Source organism: Amphibalanus amphitrite, unplaced genomic scaffold, assembly GCF_019059575.1.
Source record: "Amphibalanus amphitrite isolate SeventyFive unplaced genomic scaffold, NRLGWU_Aamphi_draft 000251F_arrow, whole genome shotgun sequence".
Lineage (NCBI taxonomy): Eukaryota > Metazoa > Arthropoda > Thecostraca > Balanomorpha > Balanidae > Amphibalanus > Amphibalanus amphitrite.
In genome coordinates, this window is record NW_024881746.1 from 275,549 (window position 1) to 302,373 (window position 26,825).

Sequence of the window (26,825 nt, forward strand, 5' to 3'; positions counted from 1 at the left end):
TGTCAGACACTTTTAAATGTATACTGTGACACTTATTACAGTGTCATGAAGACTGTCATACACGGTTAAAGGTGTCAAACGCTCCCTGAACACCCATTATTGGGTATATAAAAACTCCGGTATGCAGAATAACCACTTACCCAGTTAACGATGTTCAAAATGTTTTCAGTGTGTCTGCCCGGGAGACACTGGTGCGGGGCCGAGGCGCCGTCCGTCCGTCCGGGCTGACATGTTTTCAGCCCCTCCGCTGCAGATAGCCGCCCAGGATGTGGTCCCCGCGCAGCGGCCGACTAGTGCGTCAGTGTCCTCTTGTTGCGGAGTTGCGCCTAGGGGCGATTTTGCCGCCTAACGCGCTGTGCCATCGCCTCTACTGTCCGAGGGTCCGGAACTGGAGGAGATAGTGGGACTGGCGTCGGCGACGAGCGCTTCCAGTGGTCACGGTGCTCGGGTGAGGACGTTTCCTCAGACCGCCGTCTCTGGGCCGAGGTGTCGGCTGAACGAGGAGGGCCGTCCACTACCTTTCAGACGAGGGTACCCTAGAAGCTTCGTCTTCAACGTCCTGCCACGAGTGAGTAGAATCGATAGCCAAATGTGGCTGTTGCTTGTGTTGTGCTGTTGCTGTTTCGAAGTTCAGGTCAAGAAAATTTTCGAAATGACGTCGCCATGTCTTGTCTCTTTTGGTGTTCTGTTTGCACTCACACTTTAGCTAACAATGCTATTTATTCCTGACTCCATTCCAACAAATGCCGTAGCATGCTCCGAACCCTCCACAACCAATAAGGCACCGGACATTCACTCTCCTTCCTTCAGATTCAGATCCAAAATCCCTCACAAACTCCGCCGGTTTCCGAGCACTCCAAGTCGGCGCTTCTCCACTCGCGGCTCTGATTGACGAGGTGAACCACTCTACATGACGTCAACTGCACCAAGTCACCCCGACCCGTCCGGCCCTGCTTTCACTGGGGCCGACCGCGCCGGCCCGCCCGCCAACAAAAAGACGTCAGTCGGACCCTCGTCCCGGCCCGGCCGATATACCCACCTGGCTGTGGTCTTGATGGATGACCTTAGCGGCGTCCCCCTGCCGCTCAGCGACGGGGCTCCTTCAGCACGGGGAGGGGTGTTTCAAGGACTGGGAAGGTGCTTTGGAGTGGGTTACGACCGGTCGAATGGGTGAGGGCCGGCGTGGATCGGGCGGGGGTGGAACGGTCCTCTCGGAGGCGATATACGAGTTTATCGGAGCCCCTGCTCTCTCCCCATCGTTCGCTGTTTATCGTCACCGTAATTACAGAGAACAGAAGGCCGATACTAAATTCCGCAGCTGCCCAACAATAGGCAGACGAGGAGGACATTAATTAGGCTTTATTAATGAACAGTAATGAGCGCGCCCGGGGCGGCGGCGGCGGCGGCTGAGTCGGTAGTCGCTCCATCAGCGGTGTGACATGGGCTGGGTGTGTGGGGCGCCGGACGGCCGGCTGACTGTCCTGCTGGCCGCGCCCGGGGCGGCGGCGGCGGCGGCTGAGTCGGTAGTCACTCCATCAGCGGTGTGACATGGGCTGTGTGTGTGGGGGGGGGGGGGGGGCGCCGGCCGGCCGGCTGTCTGTCCTACTGGCCGCGCCCGACGCCCCCGGCCGAGCGATCCCTGAGGGTCCCGCGCCCGGCTCTGTTCCCAGTCCGGCCCTCGGGGTGTAACAGAGACCTGGACCGAACTACTGGCGCCCAACTTGAGTTGCGTGTGGTATACAGTGCTTAGAGCGTTTCCTTGCCGTGGTGTGTCCTATTTTTCCTCGCGGTGGCTTACATGCGTCTCGGTTCACAGCATGTCATCAGTCATGAGATAATCGGAGTATTGAAATCTTATTCAGAAATCTGACAACGCTGTCGCTGACTAATTGACCCCGCCGTGTTTTACGGCACCGAATTGAGCCGGTCTTCGTCAAACAACGTCGGGCTGTTGCCGGCTGACGGCCAGGGTTGACCATGCAGCTGGTGTTGATGGTTTTGATGGCAATGATGGCTCCCGGTGTGACTGGTGCAGCGACTCTATCACTGGCCTGTATCGTGGGCCCGCGGCGGTGGGCAGTGGGTAATTGCCCCGCGCTCCCGCCCGTCTGGCGGCGCCGGGTGGCCCAATTCACCGGCCGCGGCGCCGGGCCGTGACGCTCCCCTGCCGCCGCGGTGACGGTCGTCACAGGCCGTGACGCCAGAGCTGACCGGCCTGCTCCGGGCCGGAGGGAGGCCGTCACACCGGCGGGCGCACAAAGGGGCCGCCTGCCGCACCGGGTGGGGGGGCGCAGCACACGTGGTCAGCTACACGTGCAGTGGGCACAGACGGGCGGAGAACTGAGCTACCAACAAACTGCCGTGTGGTGGTAGGGGAGCAACATGCAGCGGAATTAAGGCGTTATGCATTGAATTGCTCCTGACTTTCGATTTCCTTTTCGCAACTATTTGTCGGATTTTTAATGTCTGCATATCCAGAGAAAGAGTGGGTTTGGTGGGTTTCACGGTAAAAATCTGCACGCCACCGTTTGCCACAGTATATCGGTCAGGTCCCAGCTGCCATGAATGTGTCACACGCCTGACGAAGTGTATGGCAAACAGAGCTACCGGGGCCCGTCAGCAGCTCTTTACAGATCAATGTGACTGCACCCTGATCGGTGGCAGTCCATGATGTCTTACAGTGATGATAACCTACCACAAGCCTTGGTGGCTTACCGGTGGTGGTTGACAGAGCCATTAGTGCTTTACCAGATCCACGGTAGAAAATAAATTTTCCGTGACAAGCAGCATGAGGTAGAAGCACGATTATTTCAAGCAAGGTACTACTCTTTCGGTGTAAATCTAAAATAGCTTTATCAAAAGCACCGATAAATTCATTTTTGATTGAGGCGTCACATATTTATTTGACTTTTCCATACTTCACTGCAGGCTCAAATGCAAATGCATTTTTTTTTAATGCAGTAGCCCTGTCGATTCTACAGCTTTAATGTCTATCATTTTTCTGTATTTGCAAAGCTATAGGCCTGACAGCTCTTCCCGCGAAACCCTTTTTTGGGTCGAAAACGGCAGAACATGACGTCACTCTGACGTCATTACCGGCCAACCTATCATAGCCTTTGGGAAAATGTTTTGTCACAATGTGTAAAATTGATGTCCGGGATGGTACTGAAAGTTTAGTGACGATCGGCGCAGCGGTTCTGGAGATATATCGAAAAGTCTGGAAGGGGGGGGGCAAAAAATAGCCCCCCCACCAGGTCGCGGGTTATGCATAACAGCTTTTTATTCCCCCCCCCCGGTCAACAACTTTTTTATCTGAGTCAATTTTGAGTCAACTCACTTGACTCAACAAAAAAAAAATTGAGTCAAGTTTGAGTCGACTCATATTTTCATTGAGCCGCTTGAGTCATGAGTCTAGTCAAGGGAAAAATCAGTTCCTTGTTTGAGTCAGAGTTGAGTCAGGGCTTTCTGAAGTTGAATGATAGTCGAGTCGGCAATTTCTTTTTAGTCGAGCACAACTGTGTTTCGCTGTAACAAAAGTAGTATAATTTTACCCTGGCATTGTTCCAGGTGTTTACCTTTTGACCTGACCTAAAGTGATAGGACGCGAAATGTTCAGAGAATATGTCAAAAGGATGCACCAGACGGTATGGAGAATCTTGCGGCGCACTCTATCTGCGAAAACAGATCGGGGGTTTAACCCAGCCCCCGTTCACGAGCCTCAGAATTCCTTTACCGTGACGTCACGTGGGCGGCAAAAATCCCTTCACCCCATAACGATCCATACAAATGAGGCCGAGTTTTGAGCTGGGCTGACGCCCAAGTTGAGGGCTGAAGTATTATAAAAAGCATACCATTTGACTCAGTAAGGCTTGATTTTTCCAAAACCGGGCCTCAATAGGTCGAATTCGAATGAACCAAGCATTAATTTTGCCTTTTAGATGAGGCCTGCAAATTTCGATGAAGTTTTTTCTCGTGAAGGAAAAAATAGTGCTACCAAATGCGTCTTGCGCCGCTTTTGCAAAAGTTAGATACTAACGCCATTTTCTATCAATAATATGCAAGTTTATTATGATTTTGGCCAAATCGAATGGCAAACATTCACTTAACAATAGCAAGACTTCTATGAGGTGCATTGTTTTGGCGAGTGATCTATAGTATGCTTCAAAAATACCACTGGAACTTGGTATGCCTCATACTGCACTACCAAAGGAACTTGAACTGAAGACTCGTATCTGAGCCACTTTGAATACAAGATAATGGGCTGAAGTGTGAAAAAGGCTGTGTTATGCCTTTCAAGAGAACAAAACATGCCAGTATTGGTCTTTTTAGCACAAATATTTATTTCTAGTGAATATTAATAATGTGTTAAATCATAAAATGTTGAAGTTCACTTGATACGAGAACAATCAACAGATCACCAAAGCAAGGGACCTGGTTGACTGGTCTTGTTGAGTCAATTTTTTACATTTCTCTCATCCAATAAGTACCTAGTTAATTGAGTAGAGTATTGTTTACTATTATAATTTGTGGTTAATACCTTAACATAGACCATTGTGAGCAACTGTCGTGCTGCCGCAAGGCGCAAATGAGCAAGCACAAGTGCTACAGTGACATGAATCATTATGAATGTATTTCCAAGGTGGCATGTACAATAAATGTTACAAGGGTGGAGTATGTTCTTTTATGAAATGGAAATCATTTAGAGATACAAAACATCACATGATTCATAAGAATATTTGTGAGCTGATGATATTTAATGTTCGTACTTTAATAGCACCCATAAAAATCATTTTCATTTTGTTGAGCAGTGCTCTTAAGATAATGGGTGACCGGGATGGGTCAAGTAATTGAGTTGAAGAACTATGCTGAAATATGAATACAACACTAAACATTTTCAGCACAAAGAACCATCACCTTCTTCGTCCACTCCAAACACATCTATTTTTGAATGCATATTGCACACTCAGGAAACCTTAATGTAAGGCTGCAGCTGAACTGCAGGTTCATTAGCTACGTTAGACTGTGCCCATGCTGCCCACAGTTCCTTACATAAGAAGACCAGTGAGTGATGAAGTTCTAACTTCTAAATCATTGAAGTCACTTAGAAACATGGTCTGGCACATTTTGCACAGCTATTTCAATTTCATATAATCCAGCAAAAGATATATTGAACGTCATATGGAAACCATGAATAATGAATGTGTACTGGAGAAGCCAATCTGCAAATATGGTAACTTTGACGAGCTCTTGTTGGTGTGGGCTTATTCGGCTGGTGCGGATTTGGCATGGTGCGGAGCGGATTTGGCTAATGGCTTGGTGCAGTGCGGATTTAGTGTGGTGGGTAGGTTAAGGTGGTAGGTTTTAGGTTGTAGGTTTAACCCTCGCCGGACCTATTGGTTTTCTACATACGCGCCGGCCGAGGGGGGGGGGGCGGGTACGACCCCCCCTCGCCGTTTCGCCCCTGGTGGAGCTAGCGCGTCGCGGAAAAAAACGAGCGTGTGCGCCGTTACGAGACGCAGAGATTGGTACCCGATTTTAAGGTCCTAGGTCAACCGGTGACCTCTGAGGTCAGGTCAAGTGCCCCAAGGTACGGTTCAGTTTTTGGTGAATAACTTCGCAAAAAACGGCCGCAGAGCGCCGATTTTGGCAGCATCGTGTTCGTCTCGCTCAGGCGCGTCGAATGATATACTTTTTGTCCGGGTCAGGTCAACTTGGGGTGTTGACCTCAGGTCAAGGTCATGTCAGCACCCCCAGGTCACGAAGTTGGTCGAAAGAGGTCATGTCGCATATCATTCGATTCGGCAGGTCTTCCTGAGTCTATTGGTGGCTTTCCCGACTCGCTAGCTCAATTTGATCAAGAGTTATTGACGACAAACTAATATGACCTTGATGACGTCATAAATGACGTCACGCAAGGTCAACATTGCAAAAGTGACGCATCTAACCTTGCAAGGAGTGCACCAAATCACGATTCTGTGTGCTTGAGATAGTTGGAGATCGTTCCCGGCGCCAGAATAGCAGTTTTCATTTTTCCCCATTGACTTATAATGGTGAGGTCACGAAAATGACCTGACCTCATATGACCTTTAGGAAAAATCCGAGATATACAAGTTGTGGGACTCATAATGGATACTAGATCCTGCAAGTTTCATTTCCCTGTGACATCTCCTCTGGCAGTGAGGGCGTTGCGAAGTTGCGACATCTGAAGACCGTGCAGAGGTTCACTTATGACGTCATAGGTCAGTGACCTGACCTGACCCAAAAATGCGGTTGGTGTCAAAAGATCCGGCTTGGATCAAAGGTCAGGTATGCCAAGTTTCAGCTCTCTATCGCCAGCGTGTTCGGAGCTATCGCGAAAAAACCCTATGGGGGGGCGGCACCCGCCCCCCCCCTCGGCCGGCGAGGGTTAAGATTGTAGGTTGTAGGTAAGGTTAGGCCAGGTTTGGTTAGGTTTGGTTTGGTTTGACTTGATTAGCAGGCATCTCTGGGTAGAGCGCCTCTTCCTGGTTGGAAAAACAAGTGTGGGGCTTGCTTAACGACTACCACATTTTTTTCTAATGCATGATTTTACTAGATTTTACAATTTGAAACATGTCAAAAACTGTTAAAGAGGCAATTGGTGTACATTGCTCAGACCATCACTTTGTCAATATAGCCAATGCAGCATTGTTATGAGGGCTAATTATTGCATATCTGATGGCCATGCTCAACCCAAAATTTAAAAATATTCATAGCTGAATAAAAATTTTATCACTCATCAGCATTTCAATTTCATTGTGCGATACAAACCAACCTCTGATGAACAGACACTATAAGGGAGAATAATGACAGAAAACCTGGTGATATTATAAGCGATCTGATAAATAAAGCTAGAGTCGTCTGAATCCTCAATAGTCCGATCTAAAATCGCAAATTTGCCCATTATCACTACCTATTTTAAGGCAAAATCCACAAACAATACCCTATATACGGCCTATACGGCCTTGAACAATACCTTGCATTATAAATGTCTCACGCAAGTCATTTATGTATTTGCAAACGGCTACCAAATCGCTACCATATTATGTGACGTCACCTGGGCGGCAAAAATTCTTTAGTGAACTAACCTTATAAGTAAAGTGATCTTGGTTTAACCCACGCCCGCACATGCCATTTTCCCATCCTAGAACACGCATGGGGGGGGGGGGCTGCCACCCCCGCGCCATTTCGTTCCTGTTGGAGATAGAGCTTCGCGGTAAGCACCAAAAAGATTCTTTGGAAAGAGACGAATCCAATGATACCCAGTTTTACCTTCTCAGGTCAGCCATTGACAATCCAGGTCAGGTCACACTAAAAAATGTTGCTGTTTTGGGTCACCGTTGGACATCAAGTGCGGTGCTTATCATATACCGATGATGATGCCGTTTTCTGGTGCCAAGCCAGCTAGAACCTCTTTGTCACACTACCCTACCAGATTTTTGCTGCTGAGGTCGTTTCAGGTCAAGTTTGGTCAAGCTCAATGATATGTGTTTGTATGTCTGTGTGTGTCTGTGTGCATACTGATGTGTGCACCGAGTGTTTTTGTGTCCATATTACATAAAATCATGATCTGAGAAGCTTTTACCAAAAATGCAGTAAAAAAACTTCACGAAAAGTAAATTCAACTTGCCTAAAACGCAATTATTTTAGATGACCTAGGTTGACCTTGATCCTGACCTTGACATCTGTACATCGTCGAACAACATGTTCCATGATAGGTGGCAGGTAAGACTGGCAAAAAAGGCCGAAAGCAAGGTGTCAAATGCTCACAAGGCCCATAGCCAACGCAAGATGTTGAGCATTGGTCATTTGGGTCATGACGATTGACGAGGCCTGAAAAAAACAAGTTTATATCTCCGAAACCAAAAACCACAGAAACTTTAACCTTCGCCCTGGTGGGGGGGGGCCATTTTGCCCCCCCCCCCTGTGGTTTTTCAGCGATAACTCAGAAACCACTTGAGTTAGCGCCCTGAAACTTTGTATAGCTGTTTATTCAACATTTTTACATCATGTCCTTTTTTGGGGGGTTCGGGTCAGGTCAGGTCAGGTCACAAGGTCACCAAAACTGACACCACCTCTAAAAAAGTTCAAAGCTCTCTCAAAGGCACAGCTTTTATCCGATCGATGTAAAATTTACAGTACTTGAAGATGTCGCCCAGCTCTACAAAATGGCTATCTCGGATTTTTTATAAATGTGACCTAAGGTCAGGTCAGGTCATCGCTGCTCCCCATTATAAGTCAATGGGAGAATCGAAAAGTAGTTGTTTTTCAGCTAAATCGGGCGTGATTGTTCCTATATTTCGTTATTGAAGTGTCTTGGGTCAGCAAATCACAGCCCATGTGAAACCATTTGCTTGTGACCTCGCTGAGGTCACGCTAGGTCATCTCCCTGGTCACCAGAGGTCACCAGCGGTTTTTCTGCACTTACTTGTTATTGAATAGAGATAGAGACTCCGTTCGACGTTTATCGTGTTTGTCTCGTCAATGCGGATCGAATGATATGCAGCATGACCTATTTCGGTAAGGTCATGACCTTGACCTGAGGTCAAATTTTCAAAATGACCTTTCGAGGTCAAACTATATATCATTCGACGCGTCTCGACGAGCCAAGCACGATGGTGCATGAATCGTTTCTCTATTTTCTCGTGAATGCATGCTATAGTTAAAAACATTTTCAACGAAATTTGCCAAGTTGACCTTGCATGACCTCTGTAGGCCAAACCGTTGAGCTGAGGTCAAATCTGACGAACCTTGGCGAAAGAGCTTGAAAAGAGCTATCGATTGCTTTTTTCCGCGGCTCTCTAGCTCTTCTAGTTTCCGAGCTACAGCGGAATATGTCCGGCAACACCGAAAACACTGAAATTTGACCTATGATGACCTCTAGCGACCTCAATATTGACCTTAGCGAAAAAATGACCGAAATACTTTCGAACGTACTTGTTATGGGCTTTCGTTTGCTTTTTTCCGCGTCTTCCTAGCCCTCTTCGTTTTCGAGTTAGACGGGGGGGTCATTTTGGCCCCCCCCCCCCACCAGGGCGAAGGTGGCTCAGACCCACACCAGGGCGCGGGTTAAATTTATAGTGGATATCAAGAAAGTATAGAGGAGCAACTATACGAAAAATCAGACTTCTAGCTCAAACAATGTTGAGTGCAGAGCAGAAAGAATACCTGGGAGGGCGGGGGTGGCAACCACCCCCCCCCCATGTGTGGGCGAGGGTTTGATCAATCTCCCCCTCCCCAACCCCTGACCGGGCGAGGGATGAGATGTAGGTCCGAACCCCTCAATTTGTCGAGATATCCAATGAAATCATAGATCCTAGATTCCGGGGATGGAATCATAGATTCCATCCCTGCACAGTGCACATGTCTGCTCGTCACTATGTTTTGTTTTGCCGAGTTGCAGAGTTGTCCCGGGGATTGGGGAAGGGAAGGGGAGGGGTGGGGGGAGGACTGCTGCACATCGACCGGCGGCCCGTGTTGTCCCTGTAACCCTGGTGACCCCCCACTGACGTCATCAGGCCAGGACACCGCGCCGCCGACTCACTGAACACGATCGATTCTGCCGACACACCGACTGGCGGTGTTGATGTCCGGCGCACTTCCAGACGGGGACAAAGGGCCGACGGAGGAGCCGGAGGGGCACGAGCTGCACTGCGTCCACCGGCCGGTTCAGTCGACAGAGCGGGTGGTCCAACTGTGTGTGGACGGTACTGAGCTCTGTCCACCGGAGCCGACCACGGCGGAGGCGGCGAATATCAGGTGAGCAGGACCGACCTGTGTGTGTGTGTGTGGGGGGGGGGGGGGGTCTGTGTGTCCCTGTGTCTGTTGTCTGAGTGTGTTTTGTGCGTCTGTGTCTATAGTCAGACTACATGTGTTTGTGTAACGGTGTGTATGTGATTCTGTGAGTCTTTGTGTGTCTTCTCTGTGTGCTAGGTACCCGTCTGGGTGTTTGGATGTCTGTGCTTACATGAATTAACGGGGAAGAGGGCATAGGTGGCGGAACGGGGGGGGGGTGCACCGGGGAACCGTGTCCCCTCGATTTCGGCATTTTAACCCGCGCCGTGCTGGTGGCCTGAACTTTCCGCCGAGTGCTGGGGGGGGGGGGGGGCGTTTTCACGCCCCCCCGTCTAACTCGGCTCCTGGGCCACGTAGCGACACGCGGTAAGCGGCAATCGAAAGAGCGTCAAAAATAAGGACGAAAACACTTCGGTCATTTTTTGGGTCAGGTCAAAGGTCAGGTCACCAGAGGTCACCAAAGGTAAAATGTTGACTATTTCAACATTTTGGAAACTGCCAACGGCTATCTCGGGAACCGATAGAGCTACAGCGCCGCGGAAAAGCGCATTCGATAGCCCTTTTACAGACCTTTCTGAGTAATGTTCTCAGATTTGACCTCAGGTCAACGGTTTAGCCTCCAGAGGGCAAAAACTCCAAAAATAGCCGTTTTTACGAAAAACGTTTTTTCGTCAATAACTTTTGACTCATAAGCGCCATGACATTACTTTTGCCAGCATCGTGTTCCTCTCGTCGAGACGCGTCGAATGAACTATTTGTTGACCTTGAAAGGTCATTTTGAAAATTTGACCTCAGGTCAAGGTCATGACCTGACCGAAAAGGGTCATGTTGCATATCAGTCGATCCGTATCGTCGAGCTGAACACATCTGACGTGTTTTCACCGCTCTAGCACGTCTCTATCAAAAGTTAAAGCCAAAAAACTGCTGGCGACCGTTCATGACCTGAGATGACCTCAGGGGCACACAGAGGGGTCACAGGTGCATTTTTCCTATTCAGTGTGTCATGTTTACCTATGAACCGATGTTTGAGAGCGTTTTGAACGATATTCGTCCAAAAGAGGCGCATTTCAATTTTCTCCCATTGACTTATAATGGAGAGGTCGCAAAATTGACCTGACCTTAGGTCACAGATATCAAAAATCCGAGATATACATTTTATACATACTGTTACTCATATCAATCGCTGAAAGTTTCAAAGTGATCGTTCAGTCGGTGTAGCTATAGCGAGCCTTTGAACTTTTTCTGAGGTAAGGTCACTTGACGTGACCTGGTGACCTGACCTTGAACGGCCTAGGTCTGAAATTTTCACAACATGTGCGGAAATGATGTAGGAACACGTGTACCAAAAACGGCGGCGCTGCGCGCCGCCGTTTTTGAGATATTCGCGAAAAACCTGAGGGGGGGCGTAAAAACGCCCCCCCCCAGCACGGCGCGGGTTAACATAAGCCCTATGGGCGTTGCATGGAAAGAATGGGACCAAAAGTCGGCAATGCCCCCCCCCCCCCACCTTAATTGAAGGTGTTCCCCGCTACTGGGGAGGGGGCAAATGTCCCGCAGTGGCTGCCAGTTGCCCCGGCAGTGACGAGATTTTGCCCATCCTGTCGGAGTGAATATAATGCGCTTCAAATAAATATTCTCCAAGCTGTCAAACCCAATGTGAAAGTCAATCGATCCTAATTCCTTTTCATATTTTGTCGCCCGTGTTTACACTGCTCTTAGTCTAATATCGTAGAGAACATCCAGCGGCGTATCCACAATCCTGAGGTTACCTTTACTTTAGAGGACCCAGTGGAATTTTTTTAACCCGCGCCCTGTTTGGGGGTGTTTTATGCCACCCCCCGTTCCAGTCGTTTCGCACTATCTCCCAAATTAATGCGCCGATCGCCGCGAAAATTTCAGAACCCTCTTGTAAATCGGTTTTATGTACACCTCGTTACCTTTTCTTCCACAGTCTATGATAGGTTGGCCGCAAATGACGTCAGAGTGACGTCACGTTCAGGCATTTCCGACCCAAAAGAGGTTTGATGGGAGGAGCTGTCAAGACCAAAGTTTTAGATAAAGGAAAATGTTGAAAAACAAAAAGATATAAAACGAGCAGCGCTACAAAACTGCTATCTTGTTTGTTATATATTTGTTTTGATTTTGAACCCCAAATTAAATAAGTGACTTTTGAAATAATCCCCTAAAATGTAAAACAAAATAAAAAACTGATTTTTTTTAACCCGCGCCCCGAAGGGGCGCAAGAATTGCTCGTGGAACACATATTTTGCTATTTGAGGTCACTGATACCAGGTCAGGTAACAGAGGTCAGGTCACTGAGGACCACAATATGAAAGTGTCGTGTAATCCATGTTTAAAGAACCCGGCGGCCACTGGGCCTCCGCGTCACCCGCCGGCCGGTGGGGGGGGGGGCATATAGTTGTCCCCCTTTACTTCTGCGACGATATCATTACAACGCGACGAGATAGAGAAGCACATATCTTCCTGAATACCTAGCCGAGGTTGTGTCCAAATTTGGTGTCGATCTCAGGTAAAATTATAGATTTGCGACTCTCAGTTTCCTCACGATATATCAGATATATGGGACCGTATATAAAGGGCCGATTATTGGTCAGGAACTAGATGAGTGTGCATTTAGGTGTTTCAGGATGACAGCAGGTGCTGTCTAGTTCATTTACAGTTGAGTTTCATGCTCAGCGACATCAGAAACGGTCCGTATCAAAAAACGACAATATTTTATGACGTCACTGTGACGTCATCTTAAGTGCTACAGCCACCAAATTTTGCTCAAATATTGCCTAGGTATTCATTTGATGCTACCTTGAGTTTCACGTTCGTAGCTTATCAGGTTACGGAGATATTCCGCAAGACGTAAGGGGGCAACTTTATGCCCCCCCCCCCCCAGCGGCTCGTGGGTTAAACATGCATAAGGGCTACAGTCTGACCGTCGAGGCCCTCGAGGTGGCCTCTGATGGCCCAACGCCAGCCTCTGAGGTCCCAGCTCCAACCTTAAACTTCAGAGGACAGGGGGCCCCACGTTAACCTAAGAGGGCCTACATTGTCCTTAGATAGCCCCAAGCTGAGCTGTTCTCATTCCGGGGTTACATGAGCAAGTAAATGCGTATCAGGAACGGATTTTCCTATTCGCTCACCATTGTAGTCCGTTTGTAATGCGTATTAACTCTGCTCATGTAACCCCGAGCATTGGGCCCCAATCTGGCCTCAGAAGACCCCACGCCGCTGGTCTTAGAGGAAGCCACGCTGCCCTTATATTACCCCACGCTGGTCTAAAAGGGCTACGCACTGGATTCTTTGGGCCCCACGAAGGTCCCAAAGCGGACTCTTAATGACCACTAGCCTCCGACGGCTCGACTTCGGCTTCTGAGGGCCCTAGGCTGGCCTCGAAACCTTTGGTAGAAGTTTGTGTAGACATGTTTACGGATGCTCTGATTAGGCAGGATTTTGGTATACCTTTACCTACGGTATTGGTATGTATGTTAGGTGTGGTGTAAAGGTCCGCTTATACGGTGTATATTAGGTGGTATATGACATTGTGGAGTCGGGTTTGTCCCCATCTGTCCAGTCGAAATTCCTTAGCCGAGGTCCTGCTGTGTGACTGTCTGTGTGACTGTCTGTGTGACTGTCTGTGTGACTGTCTGTGTGACTGTCTGTGTGACTGTGTGTGTGACTGTCTGTGTGACTGTCTGTGTGACTGTCTGTATGACTGTCTGTGTGACTGTCTGTGTGACTGTCTGTGTGACTGTCTGTGTTACTGTCTGTGTGAATGTCTGGTGACTGTCTGTGTGACTGTCTGTGCGACTGTATGTGTGACTGTCTTGTGTGACTGTCTGTGTGACTGTCTGTGTGACTGTCTGTGTGACTGTCTGTGTGACTGTCTGTGTGACTGACTGTGTGACTGTCTGTGTGACGGTATGTGTGACTGTCTGTGTGACGGTATGTGTGACGATCTGTGTGACTGTCTGTGTGACTGTCTGTGTGACTGTATGTGTGAGTGTGTGTGTGACTCTGTCTGTGTGACTGTCTGTGTGACTGTCTGTGTGACTGTCTGTGTGACTGTGTGACTGTGTCAGTCCTGCTGTGTGACTGTCTGCGTGACTGTCTGTGTGACTGTCTGTGTGACTGTCTGTGTGACTGTCTGTGTGACTGTCTGTGTGACGTGTCAGTCACTAAATTTGAACAGGGGCGAGATGTCGTCTGAGTTCACCTACCCTATACATCTGGTGTTTCTAAGTGCATCAGGTCAGGAGCTAATCGCCAAAGGTCGAACCGGCCGCGAGTTTCCTAAGTGTGGAACTGCCCATACCTAAGGTCTCTGATTGGCGTAAGCTTCGCCAAGATGACGTTACAGGCTGTGACGTCATGGCTCACAGTCGGCCGACCAATCGCTGCACGATTATAGGCTAGCGGCGCGCGGCACTAGCGCCCCTGGTGTTATTATGGGAAGTTGAGCAATACATTGAAATCTAATAGGTACGTAGCTTGTGTTGGGAACAATTACGTATTACTAAGGCGTCAATGTCTCACAAATTAATTCGTCCATGCTCCTCAAATTTTGCAAAGTGACCTTATATATATGTGCGTCATGAGGTACTACGCTTCAAACAATCAGCACACAGCACCAGCCAGGCACTGTTACAAGTAGCGAGCAGTTAAGTGGCGGCAGGTGGCGCTACCATCTCCAGCATCGGTCCAGATGGCGTCACTCACTATCCGCACTATAGATCCGCACTACCTGCTAATAAAATAATAAATAATAAATCCGCTAATAATCTCGCTAATAAATCTGCTAATAATAAATCCGCACTACCTGCTAATCTGTGTCCTTTTGGTGTCAAACATCATTCAACGCCGACAGGCAGTATCACCAGCCGTAGGGGAAGGTGGGGTAAGACGGCCCAGCGGGGCAAGACGGACCACCAGCCCTCCCGGCTGAACCGCTGCTGTTATCTACTGCTTTATGCACTCACTACCTTTGTTTCCCTTCGTAACAATGGCCACCTTGAGCTCATGAGGCTAGGATGCATAGCGTTTGAGTTATTGAGAAAAGTGTTGTTTTTCGTCAAACCGATCTAATATAAAAGGTCTACGGGTGATTCAATTTCGGCGCCTTTATTGCATGATTTGCTTCTATTTTGCACTTTACGGTGAAGAACAAAGTTATAAACTTGGTTATAGTCACACTTAAGAACAGGCAAGGTTTCGCAATGTTGGGCTATTTGACATAGGTACACGTCATGATAATGACAGAATTTAGATTTGGGGCAAGACGGACCACTGTGGTCCATCTTACCCTGCGGTGGTCCATTGTACCCATCATATGGAAAATTATTTTCTAAAGCAGTGACACAAGTTTAAGTAAGCCAATTCTTCAGGAAGGAGTCTTTGTTGCACATGGACCATTGCAAATGCTCAGCTAGCGTGCATTCATGCCAAACGACAATCAACACACATGTTCCCAGCTTTTAGTTGCACTTCCATAACATATGAGTATAGAATAAAGGTTTATTTTGTTATTTTACCACTCTACTTACTCGAGTACAGATTAGAACTGTACCAAGCATGAATGGATAGCAGGCACTGCTGGGTGGTCCGTCTTACCCCGCGTTTTTTCTTGTCTGAGTTTTCGTCATGTCCCCCTTTAAGACCATCCACCACCTAGATGTCTTTATTTTGAAATTCAGTCTTTGCACATATCAAAAGAGGAAGGATTGAGCATTCAGAAGACTATAAACAATATGAGTTACGACAGCAGTGTAGAAAGATATGCGGCCTCAAACCTTAGCTGGTCCGTCTTACCCCACCTTCCCCTAATACTCAGAGGCGGATCCAGCTCAGAGTTTTTTTTTTGGGGGGGGGGGGGGCAAACCATAACAATTTATCGATTCTTTCCATGCATCGTCCATAGGCGTAATGTTAAAATCATGCCGTTTGGGGGGGGGGGGGCAAATGCCCATTTTGCTCCCCCTGGATCCGCCACTGGTAATACCTACTGAAGACATTTACTCAATGCTGAAGCGAAACGCAGTGCACAAACCCCACCGTCAAAACTCAAGCACCTCGTAGGAGATATGCTTCCAAGGTGGGCGAATGCACGAACGACAACTGAAATAACACCGGTTATATATTCACGTAGAACAAGTTGCTTTTTCCCTAACTAGGGAACTCGCTAAAATTAAGACTGGCTAAATATTTACGCAGGAAACTGGCTCCGCCTCTTCGCCAACTTAAGGACCCGCCAATCCATGCACCTAGCCGCCAGCGCCAACTGATGACGTCACTCGAACGGGCGACGGTATGAATAGTTCCACACTTAGGAAACTCGCGAACCGGCCCCTCACCGTCCGCGTTATGAAAAAGGCCTGGCCAGGGGTAGACTTTCGAAGTGATAACGTTTTTTATTATCTCTTTTTTTGCGAAAAACTAGTAACGATAGTCAATTTCTATATTGGTTACCTACATAAGACCTGTCTGCCTGACTGCCAAGCTTGCCTGCCTGGTATGCAACAATACGGTTTGCATGACAAAACATGTCATAATACGATATAACACGTCGTTTTGTGACGTGATAAGACACAAAGCTGCAAGACATGTCGTAATGCGTACGACGAAACACTACGTACTAGGCCACTGATTTATGATGAGTAGAAACGTAACAAAATCTATAATTCTGCGTTCCAGATGGAGATGACAGATGTGCGTGAAGACCTGGCCGCCCTTCGCCGGGAGATGGCCTCACTGAGCAAAGTGGTGGCCGGTGCGGTGGTCCGCCTGGAGCAGGCAGTTATCGAGGAGCGGACCACTCGCCAGACCGTGGTGGAGGATCTGCGGCAGGAGGTCCGCCGGCGAGCGGCGCCATCCGGCCGTCCCCAGGGGTGAGACTGGGAGGCAGCAGAGGTGGCTGTGGGGGCTGAGAGATTTCGGAGGGCTGTCATGGTGAAAAGTAAACTTTCTTTGTAGGTAGAAAGTGTAAGAAATAAAACTCCACTAGGTCATTGAAGGTCGAGTAACTTGTAATTGTAATTTCCGCCCAATCAAAGAAACATGCCTTGAATTCGTACCATCTTTTGCAAGTTAACCGTTTAGTCTCGATCGTATTGTTCAAGTTTTCGACAGACGTCCTGCATAAAGTTGGCCAGTTCGGGACATCATATCTCGCACGTATTTACATGTTTTCATCAGCAATCGTGTCACAAAATCTAATCGGTCGTATCAAATCGTTCAGAGTCGTATCAAATCAACTCTGATTTTTTTATACAACCGAGTAGATTCGACGATACCATTACTGACGAAGATGATATGGAGATGTATATCGAAATATCAAATGAGCCGACAATAAATGCGGAATTGCAATGCCTGATCAGTGGATTAATAGACTTTATTTTTTTTTTCTTTTCAGTAGGGCTAGAAAACAGGCGAATGACGTCACAGTACAGACGGAGCCCCAGCCATCGGCAGTCAGTGACGTCATAGTACAGACGGAGCCCCAGCCATCGGCAGTCAGTGACGTCACGGTACAGACGGAGCCCCAGCCACCGGCAGACAGTGATACCACAGTGCTGAGAGAGGCGCTAAGGACCGTGACGACGTTCGACGCTCCGTCAGCCCTTGGCGAGGACCAGCTGACGGCGCTTCTGCAGAGTCTTCCTCGCTTGGAGGAGCTGACCGTCAGGGTCCCGTCCTTCGGAACGGGGCGGTGGCTGCGGCTGCTGCCGACGTCACTGAGGACGCTATACGTTGCCGGTAAGAATATGTTGAGGAAACGCATTATAGTGCATGCATTGTGCACAATGTTCAATTACTGTCCAACAGTGCCGATCGACCCTGGCTTTGTCAGTGTCGTCTGTGTCAGGGTTTGACACCACAGTGTCAGCCGCCTCCCGACCCGGCAGCAGCTCCGTCCGACAGCTGTCAGCTGACACAGCTCTGTCCGACAGGGCCGGAGGTGACGAAGCCGAGGTGGCCGGGACGGTACGGGAGTGGTCTGTCGGTATCTCTCCAGGGGGTGGCTGCCGACACCATCAGCCACCTGGCCACGGAGCTGGGGTCTCGGATTACGCTACTAGTCACGGATGGTGAGCAGCGGTTGAAGTTACTCATATATGAATGGCTAGGAAGGGATAAACAACAGTAGCTGTTCCGGCGCTCAACGTTCGCTGGCTGTGACGTCACGGCCACCCCGGCGGGCCGCGGCCCGGCTGACCTCCAGTGACCTTGAGACGCGCTGCCGGGCGCGTCAGCTGATTGCCGGCGGTGCGCGGCGACCCCAAACGCTGCCGGACTGGTCAGGTGCAGGTGGCGCTGCCGGGCGCTCCTGAACGGGCAGGGGGGCTATACGAAGACACGAAAAACAAGAAAACAGGCCGGCGGCACAGGCACTTGCTTGTTATTTTTGCTCTAAGGAACTGTTTTTTTTTTGCAAATGTTCATAAATAACGTGGAGAAGCAGTTTATCTCTGAAAATCTGAAGCCTAAATCAAACCAAGAATAACTGGATACAACACATATTACATGTACTGCAGGTAATGCTGCCTCATCCTAAGGTAAGACGGAAGCCATAAGCCATGGTAAGCCGTAGGATGACAAGTCGTGTGGTGAATGGTGCTGGTCAATGGTTTGGGCCTGTATTGGACATGATATTTACGTTACAAAATTTATAAGGATACAAAATTGAAATAATTAGCTACACATAAGAGCTGAAAAAAATACTTATGTGAAAAGTTTTCAAAAGCTGTCAGATTGATCAATTGACATCAATAAAATATGCCTAGTTCGGAATATAGGGGAAAGTGGGGTAAGACAGTCAGGGTAGGTAAGACGGGCACCCCTTCTGCAGAACAAACCAATAGCGCTACGAGCGAGAAAAATTAGGACCAGAATTGCCTTTCCCACTACACACCACCATTGAAGTCTGGTGAATTTGTGTTCAGTCGATAATCTTTTATTTTGATTTTTTTAACCCGCGCACCGTTGGGCTCTGCCGAGCAACGCGCCCTGTTGGGGGGACATTTTGCCCCCCCCCCAAGATCTCAAGAACCACGCAACCTAGCGACAAGCGGCAAACGGTGTTGGATAGCCCTATCAGGGAACTACCTTGTGACCCAATTTTATTGACCTAGGTCAAACCGATGACGTCACAGGTCAGGTCAAAGGTCGAATTTTCACCGTGTACAGACATTTCAAGAATTGCGTTGTAAAATCGAGTAAAATGCATTTCATTCAAAATCATCGATGAGGAAATGTTCTTCAAACACATATTTTGCTATCTGAGGTCACTGATACCAGGTCAGGTCACAGAGGTCAGGTCACTGGGGGGTCACAATATGAAAGTGTCGTGTGATACATGTTTTATGGTCCATTTTACATGACAAATGCGATTATGTGGGTCAGGCAGCCTTTGGGGCCAGCTTAGGTCACGTTTTGGTCAAAGTCAGGTCAAGGTCAGGTCAAGGTCAGGTCAAATTAGGTCAAATTTCAAAGTTGATATTTTTGCGTAAAATGGGTTTTGAACCGATGCCACTCGTCACGGGGAGTTCAATGGTGGTCTTTGTTTTGCCGTACGTGGCCTAGAATCGCTAAAAATTGAGTTCGAAAATTTGACGTAATCATTTTTGAACAGTTTTTTCTCTATAACTTGGCCAAAAAACGAGATATCGATCTGAAATTTGGTATGTATATAGAAGAGTGCAGGGACTATCACATATATTCCGTTTTTTTTTTTTCGAAATTCGGAAGTTTTTTTAGTTTTTGAAAAAAAATCAATTTTTTGATTTTTTTTTGGTCAAAAACCCTAAATTTTAAAAATCCAAGATCGCAGTTTTGTAGCGCCGCTTTTTTCTACTAGACGATATAAAGAACGTTGAAATTGCTTGTTAACTGTAGATTTGGTGAGCGTTTCAAGATTGCATGTTTTTTGCTCATTTTTGCTCGAACATGACCTCAGTTTGACCTCAATAACTCCTGACCTAAGGTGACCTAAGACTTAACCCGCGCGGGGCTGGGGTCTCCAGCCGAACGCGCGGGGCTGGGGGGGTAAATTTTACCCCCCCCCCTGTTATCTCGCGAACTAATGGTCTGATTTGGAAAATTCAAACGCCAATCGAAAGATATAATCACGAACAACTAAAAACATGTACTTAATTTTAAGTTTGAGGTCAAGGTCAAGGTCAGGTCAAGGGTACAAATTGCAAGTTCCTACAGTATCGGCCTTGCACCGTAGTTGCCGAAGAATGGAGTCATGGACTGAGACTGATCGCCCAAAACGTGTTCTTAGGCTACCAAGACAATATTCGTTGCATACAATATCATTCAGAGGTCAAGGTCAAGGTCAGGTCAGGTCAGGTCAGGTCACCAAAAACAAAATATAGAAAAGGGCATGTGCGACACATGTTTTATGGGTCATTTTACTCATAGAATTCAATAGGCACACTCAATAAGTGATATGGACCACCTCTGGATGAATTTCAGGTCGAGGTCAGGTCAAGGTCAGGTCAAGTGAGGTCAAATTTTGAAGTTGGTTGTTAAGGCCTAAAAAGGTGTCTATCTGATGCAGTTTTTCACGGCGAATCGAATGGTGCTATTTTTGTTTCCGTACGAGGTCTAGAATTTCCAAAAAAAAGTCATTTTTCAAAATTTTGTGTGTCGTGACGTCATACAATTTTGAATAACTCCCACATGTTTGAACCGATTCTTCTAAAACTTGGTATGTAGGTTTACATAGACCACTTCGTTTTTTCGATACACTCAAAATTTTGGATTTTATAGCTATTTTCCCAAAAAAGTCAGTTTTTTGAATAAAAAAATTTGGGCCAAAATCCAAAATTTTCAAAAAACCGAGATAGCCATTTGATAGACAAAGTAAAATTACGTATATCCTTTTTTGTTACGTCTTGATTCCTTTAAAAATGAAGATGTTAGCGGCGTTTGAACTTTTGCCGTTTTTGAGGCGAAAATGGCGAACATGACGTCACTAAAACGTCAATTTCTCAACAATTTTCCGACGGATTTCGCTCAAATTTTCAGGGAACGTGTCAAATTGATGTAAGAAAAGGTACTGAAAGTTTGGCGGCGCTGGGCGCCGCCGTTTTTGAGATATTGCAAAAATTCGCGAGGGGTTGTAAAATTTACCCCCCCAGCCCCGCGCGGGTTAAAATTTGGTGTGAAGGTGTCAAATTGATGCCCGGGAAGGTACTGAAAAATTTAGCGGCGCTGTGTGCCGCCGTTTTCTTGCTATTCAGGACAAACCACAGGGGGGCCAAAATGCCCCCCCCCCCCCCAACGGGGCGAGGGTAAATTAAAACACTCATTTCATTGAAAACATCCATGATGTATTGTTGAAGCTTTTGTGCGCAGCACTATAGAGTTAACCCTCGCCGGACCTATTGGTTTTCTACATACGCGCCGGCCGAGGGGGGGGGGGGGCGGGTACGACCCCCCCCCCCCTCGCCGTTTCGCCCCTGGTGGAGCTAGCGCGTCGCGGAAAAAACGAGCGTGTGCGCCGTTACGAGACGCAGAGATTAGTACCCGATTTTAAGGTCCTAGGTCAACCGGTGACCTCTGAGGTCAGGTCAAGTGCCCCAAGGTACGGTTCAGTTTTTGGTGAATAACTTCGCAAAAAACGGCCGCAGAGCGCCGATTTTGGCAGCATCGTGTTCGTCTCGCTCAGGCGCGTCGAATGATATAATTTTTGTCCGGGTCAGGTCAACTTGGGGTGTTGACCTCAGGTCAAGGTCAGGTCAGCACCCCCAGGTCACAAAGTTGGTCGAAAGAGGTCATGTCGCATATCAATAGATTCGGCAGGTCTTCCTGAGTCCATTGGTGGCTTTCCCGACTCGCTAGCTCAATTTGATCAAGAGTTATTGACGAAAAACTAATATGACCTTGATGACGTCATAAATGACGTCACGCAAGGTCAACATTGAAAAAGTGACGCATCTAACCTTGCAAGGAGTGCATAAAATCACGATTCTGTGTGCTTGAGATAGTTGGAGATCGCTCCCGGCGCCAGAATAGCAGTTTTCATTTTTCCCCATTGACTTATAATGGTGAGGTCACGAAAATGACCTGACCTCATATGACCTTTAGGAAAAATCCGAGATATACAAGTTGTGGGACTCATAACCCGCGACCTGGTGGGGGGGCTATTTTTTGCCCCCCCCCCTCCAGACTTTTCGATATATCTCCAGAACCGCTGCGCCGATCGTCACCAAACTTTCAGTACCCTCCCGGACATCAATTTTACACATTGTGACCAAAAATTTTTCCGAAAGCTATGATAGGTTGGCCGGAAATGACGTCAGAGTGACGTCATGTTCTGCCGTTTTCGACCCAAAAAAGGGTTTCGCGGGAAGAGCTGTCAGGCCTATAGCTTTGCAAATACAGAAAAATGTTTAGGACATAAAAGCTGTAGAATTAAAAGGGCTACAAAACTGCTATCTCGGATTCTTAATTTTTTATTTTGACCCCCAAAAATCAAAAAATAGATTTTTGGGATATAATAGTCAAAAAATCCAAAAAGTTTTTTGAATTTCGCAAAAACCAGAATATATGTGATAGTCCTTACCGCCTTCCATCCACAAACCAGATTTTAGATTGATACCTCTTTTTTTGGCGAAGTTATAGCGAAAAAACTGTTCAAAATTGATGACGTCAAATTTTCAAACTCAATTTTTAGCAATTCTAGACCTCGTAGTGCAAAACAAAGACCACCATTAGACTCCTCGTGACGAGCTGCATCGAATCGATACCCTTTTTATGCAAAAATATCAACTTTGAAATTTGACCTTTTTTGACCTGACCTTGACCTGACCTCCACCAGAAAGTGACCTAAACCGTACCTGATGGTCTTATAACCAACACCATTGGGTTGGAAATGAAAAACTGGCCATAAAACATGCATCGCACAACCTTAGTAAAGTTGGGTTCATGTGGTGACCCTTGGTGACCTTTGGTGACCTGACCTGTGACCTGACCTGGTATGACCAGTGACCTCTAATAGCAACATATGTACTAGACAACTGACGTCTTATCGCTGATTTTCGACAAAATGCGTTTTACTCGGTGTTATAGCGCTTTCCCTAGAAGCCCCGTGAACGGTGAAACATTTTATCTTTGACCTGACCTGTGACGTCATCGGTGACCCCGAGGTCAATAAAATTTGGTTTCCCTCGACAAATTTGACAGGGCTATCGAACGCCGTTTGAATTTTGCGGATCCGTTCAGTAGTTTCGGAGATACGAGGGGGGGGGGGCAAAAAATAGCCCCCCCCCCCACCAGGTCGCGTTATAAACAGACCCCACCAGGGCGCGGGATAATGGATACTAGATCCTGCAAGTTTCATTTCCCTGTGACATCTCCTCTGGCAGTGAGAGCGTTGCGAAGTTGCGACATCTGAAGACCGTGCAGAGGTTCACTTATGACGTCATAGGTCAGTGACCTGACCTGACCCAAAAATGCGGTTGGTGTCAAAAGATGCGGCTTGGATCAAAGGTCAGGTATGCCAAGTTTCAGCTCTCTATCTCCAGCGTGTTCGGAGCTATCGCGAAAAACCCCTATGGGGGGGGGGGGGGGGCGGCACCCGCCCCCCCCCTCGGCCGGCGAGGGTTAAAACTTGGAATCACTTGTGGTACACTCATATGCCACCGGTGTTCATTTACCGCGGATTTGCTTTGTCTGCATCAAATTGTCCACAGAGCAAAATCGTGCTAAACTTCTGACATTGAGTTTGGGGTAAGACGGGCAACTATGAATCCGATGGGTCTGTAAATGGTGAAAATATTTTTGTTGCTGTAGGAAAAAAAGAAACATTTCTTACAAGAATATGCTCGATTCCGATACTCACAGACATGTTAGCAATATTCCTTCGGTACAGTTTATCCTCGAATAATGAATGTGAAAAACGGTTCTACATGGCTTCTGAACTAGAGTCTATATAACTAGGAACTAGGGTCTATATACGAGCATACGCCTTCTGCACGAATCTCGTATACTGCCATTTCCGAAGCACTTCAGACCAACGAGCGACTGTATCAATGCGGCTTATCTCGGGCATTTGTTGCGAGCTGCGCTGGTCGGTGAAAGAAGCTGGCCGTCTTGCCTTACCCATATGACCGTCTTACCCCATGGGGTGGGGTAAGACGGGTTTTTGCAAGGTTTTGCAAAAATAGCTGTAGTTCATTTGTTGAATCAGCTCTAAGTCTCATCTTCTGGCAAATGGAAGTAAAATGTCTAAAAGAGGTTTTCACACAGTTTCCCGTTTCTACGATGTTTCTAACCGGCCGAAAAATGACTCCAATGTTAAGGTGCCCGTCTTACCCCACTTTCCCCTAATGTACTAAGTAATTGTGATTTTTGTTTTATATGTCAAAGACCCATTATCATTTTGTTTGTTGAGTACGCTGTTACGGAAAGTCGCCGTAATTTATGAAATTTACATGGTTTTGATCCAGGGGGCGACACGGCTATTCACGCAATGTATTCATTTATGGGCCTCGCGGGGCCTCGCGATGACGCGGCTGGAGGCAACCACTCAGCGCGCTAGGATCGTTCTGGCGGGACCGGGCGCCGTAAGGTGTGCAATGAATGGGCGGGCAGACAGAGATGAGGTAGGTATTGAATTTGAAATGACATCATGAGCAATTGGATGGGGAGAGAGAACGTTTCTAATGGAGCTTGAGATGGGGAAAACCAAAAATATCACGCTCGGTTCAGAGCTCCGACGGGGCTGGGCGCCGTATGGTGCGTAGTAATTTAGGCGGGCAGACAGAGATGAGTTATCGGATTTGAATTGACCTTACCATCGGCTCTCTGGTGGGATTTTAAGACGTTTTTAGTTAAGCTCAGGGTGGGGCAGCCCGCTGGCGGATCCATTTGGGACAAATGTTATCCCCCACAGGCCGATATCTGGGGCAGCGTCCGAAATCGTTTTTCGAGAATAAAACGAAAACTTCACAACTTTTCTGAGGAAAAGTTTATTGATCGAACTGCACAGTAGTGCGCAAGGAACCGAAATCCGATGTTTTTCACAGAAACCTTTTTAGGGTATAGGCCCCCGATGTGTTCAAGATCGCTTCCTGGATCCGCCAATATGTCACGGTCGATTATCGAGCTTCGGCGGGACTGGGCGCTGTACCTATACGTCGTACCTACAATGAAGAGGCATACAGACACCTCACCTCACATCCTACTGCTCTACCCGTGCCTCTGTGGGTGAAGCACTGAAGCATCACGGAAGCCCACAGGACCTGCGAGTCGACGAGGTGGCCGCCGGATACTGCAGCTCCCCGGAGTTGCCTGAGACCGAGGGTTTAACAGTAGTAATTTCACTGGCGGTGAATCCTCGTAATGTAGAGATAATATCCTCAAAGACCTCCGTTACGATTTTATATTCCTAAACAATATGGCAGACCAATTATGCTTACCTACGTTCGGGCATTATCCCTGATGCTTATCCTCCCAATACAACATGTGTTGTCTGTCAATCAACCATCGCTCGACGACGGGATCAACTCTAACCATCGGTATTCGGTTGTCAATTCACCCACCCCGTTTCCCTAAAAATAGACGGGTCAGACTCGGCCTGGGTCTTAACGAGTCCTAGAATCGCCAGAGACGGGATCGGGTCGCCGTTATTGCACCGGTCTTGGCGTCTTTTGGTACATATAGAGTAGACAGCTTCGACCAAGGACGTCGGACCGTTCTACGAATGTACGCACCATCCAGGCCTAAGATGCGTCGAGCTTTATAAGAATGCTGTCTAGATCAATCAACATGACAATGGTGGTATGCAAACGCTTTAAAATCTCTCCCCGGCTCCCGCAACGTCCCAACGCTCGTCCGTTATACGCTCGCCCGATGCGTCCGCCGAGCCGGCTTGCCTCCAATGACGTCATCGGCCAGCCGGCGGCGTTCAAGGTCAAACGGCTGATGTCCTTACCTGGAGTTCTATAGCCTTGGTTTTGATAAAGTACATATTTACTCAGACACGGAATTATCACAGCATTGTAGCCACAAACAGTTTTCACTCAGTGTTTTCTACACCTGTAGGTAAGTGTACTATGTTTGACCTAGACAAATGCCCATGGGCGTCGCCACCACTACGGACACTACGGACAGTGTCCGTACAAGTTTTGGAAGGCCCGGAAACTTGTACGAAATGTCCGTACAAGTTTCGTCGACCGCAAATGCAGTCTTCGCACATGTTTGAAGCAGGTTAAAGTTTATCAGGCCCCTATTTGTGGTTAAAGTTACGATCCAAGGCCGCCCCAAAGTCAATGTCACGCAAGAGTAGGTATATAGAGTGTAACGAAGTTATTCGGACATCTATTTCTTATTTATTAGAACTCAGCCCGGCCGCGACCGCTAAAGCCGCGCTTTGCCAAGTGGTTATAGGAGAGTTGTCAAGATAACGACAAGCATACGACAACAATCAATCTGCAGATTGACTTGTATTCTTGGCAAGGCAGATAATAAGAACTAGAAGGCCCACATCATGACCCACCAGCCCAACACTATCCACCCCTTAACCCATTTATGCCCAGGAATATTGACCATCATGAAAATCGATGAAATCAAAATATGTTATGCTCCTACCAGGGCCTTGTATGGAATCGAAAATAATTTTTGCCTGCAGCAAAAGTTTCTCGAGAAAAACGTAAAAAACATGCGTTGCGAAATCGCAACGAAGGGCACACCGGGCGCCATCAGCGTTGCGAAAACGCAACGACGGGCACATCAGACGGACATAAAGTACACTGAACTGCCGTATATGCTAATATATTTTGACAAAACATCAATCAACTGTTGACAACTATTGCTTGAAAATGCGGAACCCACATCCGTCATGCTCTATAACCCGCCTAAGAGCCTCAGTGAGGAACAGGGTTACCGCTGCTAGGGAAATTTCCTTTTTCTATGGAAATCAGCGAAGATCTAGGGATATATGGATTTCACACGAAATCTAGGGAAATACCACAAACCCGAAAAATTGTTGTTTT

General features: G+C 47.6%; 1 protein-coding gene across 1 annotated transcript in view; it reads left to right on the top strand.

The window, feature by feature from the left end:
* The first annotated feature begins 233 nt into the window (after positions 1–233).
* LOC122386433 overlaps positions 234–26,825 on the top strand; it is a 34,587-nt gene continuing 7,995 nt past the window's right edge. Inside the window, exons 1-5 of the mRNA XM_043375612.1 lie at positions 234–568; positions 9,537–9,777; positions 16,513–16,706; positions 17,231–17,574; positions 17,769–17,906. Of these exons, the coding sequence (XP_043231547.1) occupies positions 16,513–16,706; positions 17,231–17,574; positions 17,769–17,906 (676 nt within the window). The 5' untranslated portion in view covers positions 234–568; positions 9,537–9,777. The remainder of the gene's footprint in view (positions 569–9,536; positions 9,778–16,512; positions 16,707–17,230; positions 17,575–17,768; positions 17,907–26,825) is intronic.